Source organism: Thamnophis sirtalis, unplaced genomic scaffold, assembly GCF_051295495.1.
Source record: "Thamnophis sirtalis isolate CommonGarterSnake01/CBP01778 unplaced genomic scaffold, rThaSir2_p1.2 scaffold_14, whole genome shotgun sequence".
In the NCBI taxonomy this organism is placed as follows: Eukaryota; Metazoa; Chordata; class Lepidosauria; order Squamata; family Natricidae; genus Thamnophis; species Thamnophis sirtalis.
The window spans coordinates 28,233,524-28,245,755 of record NW_028261394.1 but is presented as its reverse complement, the minus strand read 5'-3'; the positions used below and the strand labels follow the sequence as shown (position 1 = coordinate 28,245,755).

Genomic DNA, 12,232 nt, shown 5'->3' with positions numbered 1-12,232 from the left:
TTCGTTTTTGTGGGATTCACCATGATGACTTTTTTGTATATTAAAAGTTGGAATCGTGCCTTTTATTATTAAAAAAAAATGATGATGTAAGGCCATTGTAGGTGACGTTAAAATTAAAGATACAGAAAGAGATAATGGTGTGACGTGATTCATGTTTGTAGACATCACCCTCACTATGAGCATTTGTTTTCTCACTTTCCAGGTCTATTTAAAAGCACCCATGATCCTTAATGGGGTTTGTGTTATATGGAAAGGCTGGATAGATCTCCAAAGACTGGACGGCATGGGCTGCCTAGAATTTGATGAGGAGCGAGCACAGGTAAAGAAGACAGCCACAGGCTCTCATGTACTATTCCGTGATTTCAAAATTTCATGCATTTTTATAATACACTAGTTGATAACCCGGTGTTACGTGGGTATTTATTTATAAGGGGGAAATGTCCGGACCAAATGTAATTTCTAATATTGGATTCCCCCCGTTACCAGATGGAGCCCCCTTCTGGAGTACTGTGAAGCCGTTACCATGGCAACTCCACTGCTCTGTACAGTAGAAGCCATTTTACGGCAGTACAGTATAAGCCATTTTAAAGCACAACAGGATGTATCTTAACAAAATACACACCCCAAGGGGTGTTTTTCCCCCACACTATTTTTTTCCACAAAGTAAGTCATCTGTGTACCAAGTTTGGTTGAAATTGCTCAAGGCGTTCCAGAGTTATGCTGGAACATACACACACACACAGTCATTCTTATATCTATATAGATTTATACATTGAGGTTGAAGGAATCCTATAATAAGGGGGTTTCCCAATTTGGCCTCTTGTGGGCTTTAGCTCCAGAATTCCTCAGCCAGCCATACTGGCTGGGGAATTGTGGGAGTTGAAGTCCACAAGTCTTTAAAAATGGCCAAGTTGGGAGACCCCTGATATAATGCATTGAAAACATCAGCAGAGTCAAAGTAAAGAAATAGGTTCAGCACCTTTGGGTCTGCCTGATTCTTTTTTTCTTTTGACTTTAGGTGGTGGTTGTTCTTTTTCCTTCTTCCTTTCGTATTCATTGCACATAATTTAAATGGCCAATAGTTTTCTGGCTCATATGACATTCATATAATTACAAGAAAATGCAAGTAGAAGTTTACTCTTTGGATGATATTGAGTTTAAATATCGCTTGATTATGACAGTGTATGCTTCACTGGATGCTAAATGTTTTTATTTTATTCTGTTTATTTTACTAAAAAATCCTTATTTGTAAAACTGAATACTGTGATTTGCATGGCTACAGAGAGCTTTGTGGCTTCTGTACTGGCATTGGTCCTCTCTCCATCCCGTTTTACATCATGAAACGGCAGCTGTGGAGACAATGGCCAGGAACAAGATTCCCGAATGGCAGTTGGTGTTATGTTCCATTTTGGCACATTGAAAAGGGATTGTTTTGAACCCAGATAAAAATTGACCTAAAGGGCCCGATCTGCTCCATGAAAGCGAAATCCAGTATCCAATGGGTGTTGCTTTTCAGTGCAGCTGGCTGAGGCCTTCACTGATGTTTATTGATTAATAGAAGTTGGGATTACATTAGGCAAAGGCCCGCTGATGCTCTTTTACATCATTTCTCAAAATAGCTTAAGGGCTCAGAAAATGCCTTAGGCATAAAAGCCAATTTAATGTTTTCTCTCTTTTTTGGTATAGTTATTTGATTTTTAGGTTTAAATTTTAATGTACTCAGACTTAGAACATATTCAAATATAGATGGATTCTCTGGCGCCAAAGCAATGTTCAGCTGTAAACGGTTGGAAAATCTGATTGCTAATGGAATATGAGCAAATGTTATGTGTTTATATTAACAATTATACATGCGGCTTTTGATTATTAGCAGGGTAAAACATACTAAAAAGAAAAGATAAATATATATTTTTAGAAATAGTGCATCAGTATTACACGTTGCTATGTATGGTTGGACATGTAGTTCCTCAGCGCAGAATAGTTAATTGAGAAATGTTAGCAGAAACTTCATAATATTTTAAAAAATATACTAGACTTATGCAACAACAAGCTTTCCAGATTATAAAACTTATGGTGGAAGATTTTCATGTTTGATTTGAAAATGCCAGGCTGAAATTATAGACACTGATATTCAATAAAGCTTCCTGCAATTGAATAATATCAAAAAATTACCCAGCTTTACTACATTTTCCTTCTGATAAGCCAGGTTTATTACTGTATTATCTGGTGCAATACACTAATGTTATAAAGAGATGATGCCAAGATAACGCCTTTTTAAAATGTCATATCAACACTTAGTGCAAGCATATTTCTTAATTTTGCTAAGATGCAAATCAGCAGTGATTTCCTCACACACAGGTTGTAAATTATTTCCTATCCTTCACTGCCTGCATGACAGAGACAGCACCCTGTGAGAATCCACACATGGCCTCTATAACAGTAGAGGAATTAAGCTGTCGTGAATAGAAGGAAATATACATTAATATATAATGCTGCAGGAACCAATGTGAATCAGTCACCAGGATCAGAAGTTTATTCTTCCAAGCTTTCAGATTTGTGCTGGAGCCCATCCTCAGGGAATGTCTCAATCTCCAGGATATTCTGTTCTACGTTGAGAAGGCTGTTCTATGTTGAGAAGCTCTGAGGATGGGCTCTAGCATGAGTCCAAAAGCTTGCAAGGACAAACCTCCAGTCCCAATGACCAACAGTTTGAATTGAGCTACGCCCATACCGTTTTACAAACACCCATTTTAAACGTGAGAAGAAATAAAATGATTAATGATAGGGCGAGTGCAAATTTTTAAAATGCCTCATTTGTTTATGAAGGCAACACTGAGTCTGAAGGAATATATATGTAGCCACAGGGCCGTATCCGTTGTAGGGTGGATTTGATTTAAATCAAGTTGATTTAAATCAAGATTTAAATCAAGTTGATTTAAATCAAGATTTAAATCAAGTTGATTTAAATCAAGATTTAAATCAGTGATAAAAAGGCTTGATTTAAATCAACTCGATTTAAATCATAATTTTTAAAGAGCAACTGTCATCTCTGTCCCACAACGGCTCCTCCTCTGACCGGCTGTTGACTCACCGACAGTCCCAATATTATAGAATGTACAGCCTCATGTGCTACGTAACTAAGCTCCATTTCATGCTGAATAAACTAAATTATTAATGTATCTTAAAAAGAAAACTATCTTTAGATAGACATTTACTCCAAAAAGCATTTTATTAAAATAAATTTGATAAAAATAAAAATCCAATTTAAATTTTAAAAATCCATTTTTTAAAATCATCAATTTTTATCCACCCTGATCCATTGTATGCTCTTGTTTCATGATGCTTTGTTCAATTCTCCTACAAAAGGTAGAATTCGGCCAGGTAACTGCATCAGTCAGGCAAACGTTTGATTCCAATGCAAGTAAGACTCCTTTTTTTCCCCCTGACTCTGGTTTCTGGTTGGTAGCAGGAAGATGCATTAGCGCAGCAGGCATTCGAAGAAGCTCGGAGAAGAACCCGAGAATTTGAAGACAGAGATAGGTCTCATCGGGAAGAAATGGAGGTGAGAGTCTCACAGCTGCTGTCAGTTACTGGTTAGTACTCTACCAAACATCTAGCTTTTTTTTTTTTTTTACAATGTTTAATATTTCAATGTTGTGATTTGGAGAACTGTTGTTTAAGTGAAGATTAGTGCATACATTTATAAAAAATATTACTCCTTCTATTAAAGCAAGTTCTGTAACATGACTCAATGCTGGTCTCATAGACCCTAGGTTGGTTTCTTGCTACAGTTGTTAAGTGAATCATTGCAGCTGTTAAGAATCTGGCTTTGCTGGTCAGAAGGTCGCAAAAGGCGATCACATGAATTCAGGACACTGCAACAGTCATGAGCAATTCTTGATTGGCAGCCCTTGCTGTCATGCCGTACAACTGCTTAGCGAAGGAAATTCTGGTTGCGACTGCTGTTATAACCCAGGACTACTAATAACTTGCAAATCTGAATGTGCTTCCCCCTTCCCTCCCTTTATCTACTAGACACAGTCATACTTGAGATGCTTTCTCAAATTACATTTCTGTCCTGGACTCAGACTTCTTTTATCTGTTATCTTGGTTGCAGCTCTTCCTCCTGTTCTTCCAGATTATTCTCTCTGCCCATTACAGAGCCTTAGGGATCACCCCCATAACTGAGTTATTTTGGGGTGAGGTTTCAGGAGGCAACTGGACTTTTTTGTTTTTTTTCTTTGAAGATATTTCACTTCTCATCCAAGAAGCTTCTTTAGCTTTGACAGGATGGTGGGGAATGGAAGGGTTTATATTCCTTGCAGGCAGCTGGTCATTTGCCTCCTTTTAGAGTAGGGGTGTCAAACTTGCGGCTTCACGTGACATATCATGACTTTTTCCCCCTTTGCTAAATTGGGCTTGGGCTTGACCAGAGTGTGACGCATCCAGCTCACAGGCTCCAAGTTTGACAGCCATGTTTTAGCGGGTCGTTGGAGCACTTGCAGGTGTATCTGTGTCCTTAGAGTCACTTGAGTGGTGCTCCTGGTTCCTGTAGTCTGCAATTTTTCCTCTGGAAATCCATTTCTACTCCCACACCATTCAAAGGGTGTTCATTCCAAATTGGATAGCTAAATCCTCCATTCCCCACCATCCTGTCAGAACTGAAGAAGCTTCTTGGATGAGAAGTGAAACATCTTCAAAAGAAAAAAAATGAGAAGTCCAGCTGCCTCCTGGGGGGGAAAGCACCTTTTGGACAACCATGACCTGGATGATTGAGAATCTCTATAGACTTTTGACGAAGGCTTTGCTCGTCTTTCTCTTGGGTATGCTTATTTAAAGAGGGGGAAATGCATCTTGCCAAAAACCATCTGTACACCACAAGTGGAAGCCCTACACTAAATACCATTTGTTTGCTCCAGGATTAAAACCCATCCTTTAGGAAGTAAGGCTGGTTAGCAGTTTTATCATTTTCATTTTCCTCGTTTATGCATTTCAAATTCCACAATTTTATCGTGTTTCCCTGAAAAGAAGACAGGGACTTATTTTCTTTTGACCCCCGAAATAAGTGCTTGGCCTTATTTTCAGGAAGTCTTGTTATTTTTGAGGTGCAGGATACCGCTTAACCTCGGATCAGCTGCTCCAGAGAGGACCAGAAGTTCTGTCTCTGTTTCTGGCATACTCTTGCCAGCCCTACTGGGCTTGCCATTCTTTTTGCAGCCGCCACTAAAAGAAGGGACGCAGTAACTAGGGTTTGTGGGAGCGGCCTCCGCAAGGCCATTCTGCGTGGATGGGTGGGGCATGCGGGGCATGTTACCCCCCTTTTCTGCCCCCCCGGAAATAGCAGGGACCGGCTGCACATGCGTTTAAATATTTTATGGGAGGCCTTATTTAAGCACATGCACTCAAAAGCCCAATTAGGCTTATTATCCAGGGAGTTCTTATTTTTGGGAACCAGGGCAGAATATTTGAAAAGATTCCAATTGCTACCTTGAATTTTAGCTCTGTTCTCACGGATTGTGCAGAAAACAGAGCTGTTGTACAAAACCGAAGTTCAAGCAGTCTATTTTTCAGATTGCAAGGTTGCTGAGCCTGTACAATTAGAATGCTTAAAGATTTAAAAAGTCTCATTGTTACAAATGTACACAGAGGATTGCTGCGAAGTCTGCACAAAAGTTCCTTTTATTAAAAAAAACATGCGTAGCTTAAATTACTTTAATAGATACCACATTTGAGTTCAATAAAAAGGGAAATCCCTGCACTCCTTGGTCTGCCACTCCTCAAAAGAGGCGCCAGCTCTTCGGAAGTCTTCATCCAACTCTTAACAGCATATGAAAATGATCACAGATTGTATTCTTTATTTATACAATTTCTCTCCTATAAAAGATTTTTATTTGCTTTAGTCTTCTGCATGTGCAGAAACTTAAGTCTTCTTTCCTAAAACATCCGCAGGGTCCTTATTTTAGATTAGCCTCATGACAGTTTTGAAAGCTAGGAAGGAATATTGTTCTTAGACACATCGTAGCTACCCCAGAGCGACCTTTGCTTAAATCAAAGACTTCATTAATGTTCCCACAAGCAACGTTTATATGCACATCAAATGCATTTTTTTAGCAAAGTCAAGTTGTTAGAGAATAAGATATAAAATACAGAATGAGAATATTCAACCAATGTGTACATAATTTTAGGGACACAGTGGCTAAGAAACTTGTCAATCAGAAAGGTCATCAGTTCAGCGGTTTGAATCCCTAGCACCACGTAACGGAGTGATCTCCCATTGCTTGTCCCAGATTCTGCCAATCTAGCAGTTCGAAAGCACGTAAAAAAATGCAAGGAGAAAAATAGGGGGGAAGGGAACAGCATTCCGTGTACCTTTGGCATTTACTCATGCCGCCCACATGACCACGGAGACGTCTTCGGACAGCACTGGCTCTTTGGCTTTGAAACGGAGATGAGCACTGCCCCCTAGAGTCAGGAACAACTAGCACAGATGTGCAAGGGGAACCTTTACCTTAACTATATATCATTTGGGGTGGGGAAGCCTTTTCTAATTTTGGTTCAGCAAATTAAAACAGTTTATTGGACAGTTAAATGATCTACATCTTATGGAAAGTTCAGTAACATTTTTTTGGGGAAAAGAAGAGATACTAATGTTTAGCACAAGAAGTTGCAATTAAATGTGCCACTGAAATTTAAGAGAAGCCATCTTCTGGGAATAACTCTTAATTAATCAGAATTGCAGTAATATTTAAAGCAAATGAGAGAAAGTTCTAAAAGCTTTGCAACACAAGCAGTAGCAGATTTTGACATTAAAAGGACCGGGGCAGTTGGAAGACAGGGCCTAAAGTTGTAGTCACAGCCAGGAGACAAAAGATTCATGTGGATTGATGCTGCATACCATGTGGCAACATCTGGAAAATATTACCTACGAAATTTCTTTTTATGTATGGAAAGTAAAGTGTGTCTTCCTGTCTGACTATTTTAAAGTCTTAGTGATGTTTCGGAGTAAAGAGATGCATGCGATGTAACGTTTAATGAATGCCTTTTTACAGGGGTGATAGCCTTAATTTTCCATGCAACTCGGAACCTAACATTTTTATTCGAATTTAAAGTAAGCTTTCCTTATTGACCAGAGAAACAAAGCAAGCATTCTGAACGGAGGTATCTCACCATATATCTTCTTAATACCAATCCTTCTTCTATTTGTTCTTATCTCCCCATGGGCAGTGCGCTGCAGAAGCTAAGATAGATAGGGAAAGCTGGCTGCTTGGCTTATCCCATGTTTACAGCACAGCAAGACATATAAATCAGTTCAAACAAGAACATTACAAGGATTTTGTTTGCTGGATACATATTAATGCCCCCGACAAGAGATTGCCAGTGTGCTGTTGTTGCTGCTATTCTTGTGGTAGCTTTGTCTCGCCACAAGGCCTACCACATAATGGGGATTTTACAAAAGATGCTGTTTTGCCTTGTGGGAAGACAGTAAATATACTTGCATTAAACTTCCAAAAGATACATGTATCAGCCTTTTTGCAGCACTGTAGAAATTAGAATTCCGCTTAGTTTCAAGCAGTTCTGTATTGAAGCGAGATCCTCTGCATGGTAAGCTTTTGAATTGTGTAGTCTAGAGGCAAGAAAAATGTTGCCTTGAGTATAAATAGAAGAAAAATATTATGTCTTACCCTTTTTGGTTGATGGGTTTCTATAGAAAACAGAGAAGGGGAAGTGACATTTAATATCAAGCTATATGGTCATGGAAAAATTGCTTTGCATGTTTTGAAATACTGAAACATTTAATTGAGGCTCTGATAGCCTTTGTTTATTTAAGAGATGTTTAGCCTGTTTTTCAGGACATACAAGTCTTACCAAAGAAGCTTGTAAGATTATAAAACATAAGAAAATACAATTACAGTAAAAACCAAAAGCTTTTCCTTGAAAAAGTAACATGAAACTGTAAGCTATGGGCAATTTCTCAACTGAAAGCTGAATCCTTGGCACATTAATTCATTTTTCTCAGCTGGACAAATCTTTATATGCCTTTTGAAAGTCTATTGCAGGTCTTAGCTTCTTTGGGATTTTTTTTCTATTAGGAAAAAATGCTTTTATTTGAAAAAGGACGTCCGTGTTAATAGTGATGCTATAAATATATAATCACTATTGATCACAGTCAGTCAGGGTTTCACTGTTGCTCAGCCCTTTTTAACCTGCATTGACTGAAAGAAAAGCATATATTACAGGATTGCTTGACTTGCAAAGATTAACTGCTCTCTGCTACATATAACGCAAATTCTAAGCAAAAAAGAAAGCAGTTTTCTTAGCAGCTTACTATTGTTGCTACTGGTTTATTTTGCTACTGGTTTATTTTGCATTTTTATACAGAAGTTCAGCCTCTTCTTCAGAAAGAGGCCATAAATATTTATCTGGACATTAAACAACCGTTCAGGTGGTTGTGGGTTTTTTTTTCTCCCTCTTTGAAAGTCTCAAATCAGAATATAATTCTGAAATATAAGAAAGCAGACACTTTCAATAGTCAGTATTGAGAATGCATAGATGTGCGGAAAGTATATCTCATTTAGGTCACCTTGTCTTCCTTTGGAAAGGGGGAAAAGGATTTATGTCAACATCTAACATCATATTTATTATTTGCTTGTTTGCTTGCATTATCTGCACCAGATATAAAAAAGACAACCAGTCTGCCATCTATTAATTTTGTAGTATAGGCTTGGCCATTTTTTTTAACATACTATCAAAGTCATGTGCAAACTGAGAAAATATTTCTGCCTTTCCTGGGTTGGCTAGTGAATTTTAGAACTCCCTTTAAAATGCATGTTGTACATGAAAAGATTTGAACCCTTAGGATTTCCTGGTCTTTTCAGTTCTAAGCTGAATTTCAACCAGCCAAACCAAGAGAGAAATATTGTCTGGCAAGATTGTTATGGGACGACTCCTTAGCCATCAACTTGGTTAATTAGAAATGGTGAACTATTGGCACTTTTTAGAGTACTCTTGAGTAAGCAAGCAGCTGTATATAGGTTGAGGTTTAATAATAATAGCAATAACAATAATGATGGCAATAATAAAGACACAGTAACTTTTTAAAATCAAGCTTTAAGATACAGGCTTGTAATTGTCCTTGCCATTAAAACTGATGTAGTAATAGATTGCCTAGGTTCACTTTAATTGGGATGGATGGATGGATGATTGGTGGGCAGGTGGGCAAACAGACATACTAGATAGGTAGGTGGGAGGAAGGGAGGGAGAGAAGAAAGGAAGATGATAGATAGATAGATAGATAGATAGATAGATAGATAGATAGATAGATAGATAGATAAGATGGATAGATAGATAGATAAGATGGATAGATAGATAGATAGATAGATAGATAGATAGATAGATAGATAGATAGATAGATAGATAGATGATAGATAAATGATAGAGGAAATAAATAAATAAATTGCATTTGGATTTAATTCTTACTTTACATCTCAGCCTTACTCAATTTTTGGATTAGCAAAATTCTAATATTCTAAAGTTGTGTAAAATATACCTGAGTACCTGAAATTCAGTATTGTTGGACCTCATCTGTCTACCTGACAGACAACCTTTGGTATATGAACAAGACTCTTTTCAGCACAGGGGCTGGTTAAAATTATTCCCAGGATTAAATCTTATTTTTCTATAGCTAAAGAAAGTGGCCTGCTCCCAAAAGCCCTGAAATGAAATAAATCTGGAATCTGTTTATCAGGAATTATGGTGGTATCGAGCATAGGGAGTGAGTAAAAGAATTGTCAAGAAATTACAAATATGAAGGAATGGTTGCCAGAAATGGTCAGCTGTTTTGGGAAAGACAATAACTTCTATCAAAAAATGTAACGATATGTGTTACTATGGAAGAGATCTTATAATATCTTGCAATAATATCCTATATTATTCATATTACACTAGTGAATTTTTTAGTAACCAGTAACTATTGTTCCTTATAAAAATAAAAGATGGATTTTCTTACTTTTCTTTCTAAGTTTCTTACTTGCATTTCTAATTCATTTGGGATTGTCTCTTCTGTTTTCTTTTAACCTTAAAGCTTATTTGGTTAAATGTATATGTTAAGAATGCTAAATAAAAAATACAACTTTAAAAAAATGAAAGAAAATAAAACCTTTATGCAGCTAATTCTAATATCATTTTTATCTGTGTGTATATATGCACATTATGTTAATTCATTTCGATATTTCAATATTTATTTTGTAGAAATTGCTTCAGATGCTTTAACTAACAATGGATTTGACAATTTTGTGGGGTTTCAATACAGAGCAATATCTACAATGATATTTTGTTTGCTTCCAGAAATCCTTAAGAGCGCATGTGCATTTTTTAATTTTTGCCTATCATTCTACTTTAATGAGTTTATGCATTAGCTATAATGGCTTTCGTATTGTGTCTGTCGTGCAAAGATTTGATTTAAATGTATATGGTATGAAGCTCTTGCAAGAGGCTGTTGATCATATGGTTTAATTTTTAATGTAGCTATACAATTAGAAAATTTGAGCTTAACTTCTGTCATAAAATGATTTCCAGTATAATGGTAATAGCAGTGAACTTTTTTTTAATGTAAAGATACAAACTTTGTAGTACATGTAGTCCTTGACTTATGATCACACCTGAGCCCAAAATCTCTGTGGTTAAGCAAGAAAATTGTTAATGAGTTTTATTCCATTTTACGACTTTTCTTGCCACAGTTGTTAAATGAATCACTGTGGTAACAAGGTTATTAAGTGAATCTGGCTTTCCCATTGACTTTGCTTGTCAGAAGAATCTCAAAAGGTGGTCACAAGATCCCAGGACACAGCAGCTGTCATAAATACGATCCAGTTGCCAAGCAGCTAAATTTTGATCACGTGACCATGGGAATGGCTACTCTGGTCGTAAGTGTAAGGAAAATGTCACTTTTTTCAGTGCTGTTATAACTTTGGTCACTAACCAAATGGTTGTAAGTCTGTCACTAAAGATTCTCTTTTCAAAGATGGTAATAAAACAAGATGATTATAGCTTTTCATCATGGTAAAGCAGAAAGATGGAAGCTTTGAAGTGGAAAATTCCAATGTTAGGAATGTCTGGAGTTAGTGGAGACTAAATCAGGGTGAAAGTGAAAAAGCAGAATCTCTGGCACTGAAGATATCTAACTTTGTGAAATATAGGAACAATCTCTGCAAAAGAAGAGAAGAGATGCCTAGATAAACATGTACATCTAGAACTGGATATTTTAAAACCTTCCAATTTGGGCACTGACGCAGTGTTATGAGCCCAAGACCATCCATCATTCTCTTTTCGGTTTGTTAGTTATCCCAATGGTGGTTTCAAATGTCCTCTAAAACATTTTGAATTGATTTGCAACATTCTATTATCTCTAATTTCTGTTCCATCCTTCCTTTTTGTCCCTCTCATCTAGGCAAGAAGACAACAAGACCCTAGTCCTGGATCAAACATGGGAAGTGGCGATGATCTCAAACTGCGTTGAGAGGCAATGCTGCGCTTTTTAAACTTGGCAAATGATCGAATTAAAAGACCAGAAACTGTGATGACTGGTTATATATATATAAGGAATATATAACCTTTCCCCTGATCTCGGCAGCCAAATTATCATGTCCTGCCGTGGTTTGCACTATGTTTGTGTTGCATTACCTGTGTTTCTGTTCTTTAATAAGCATGTCGCCAGTGGGGATTTGAGATTCTTGTTTTTTCTATGCAAACTTATGATTTCTTGGCACTATTTTAGCAAAGAGAGAACTTGACGCAGCCATAAAAACATTCCTCAGCCGACACTTGTTCATTTCAGGATAGGTCCGAATAACTTTTTGTGAGTTCTTAAAAAAAACCAAAACTTTCTAAACTAATTTTATAGGAGATGTGAGAAGTTTGTCATAGTGTTCTTGCTTTTGACACGCACCCTTTGTGGTTGTCTCTTTTTGCACTTTTTTAATCAACTTGCAAAAGACTTTTACATTATGCAACCTGAACCAAGTAACCCAAGTTGTTGTCTGTTGATTTATTGAATTACATGGTTTTATTTTTAAAAGTACCGTAGCGTCCTATTATTTTAGTTTACATGTCCAGGGGCGAAATGCATCTTAACCTATCAGCACATTCTGCTATAAATTGAATTCTGAAATGGTTTTTTTTCTGAAATCAAGACATTTAAGTAATGGTTCAGTGTGTACAGAATCTCCCACTGGTT

At 37.1% G+C, this 12,232-nt stretch overlaps 1 protein-coding gene across 4 annotated transcripts in view; it reads left to right on the top strand.

Moving 5' to 3' along the window:
• CBFB (core-binding factor subunit beta) overlaps positions 1 to 12,007 on the top strand; it is a 41,421-nt gene extending 29,414 nt beyond the window's left edge. Inside the window, exons 4-6 of one of the 4 annotated variants that reach the window (XM_014060085.2) lie at positions 203 to 319; positions 3,470 to 3,562; positions 11,447 to 12,007. In XM_014060085.2, coding sequence (XP_013915560.2) covers positions 203 to 319; positions 3,470 to 3,562; positions 11,447 to 11,515 — 279 coding nt within the window. In that variant the 3' untranslated portion in view covers positions 11,516 to 12,007. Of the gene's footprint in view, positions 1 to 202; positions 320 to 3,466; positions 3,594 to 11,446 lie in introns of all 4 variants that reach the window. The other 3 variants (XM_087728590.1, XM_014060075.2, XM_087728589.1) reach the window with 3 other exon arrangements.
• Positions 12,008 to 12,232: the final 225 nt, after the last annotated feature.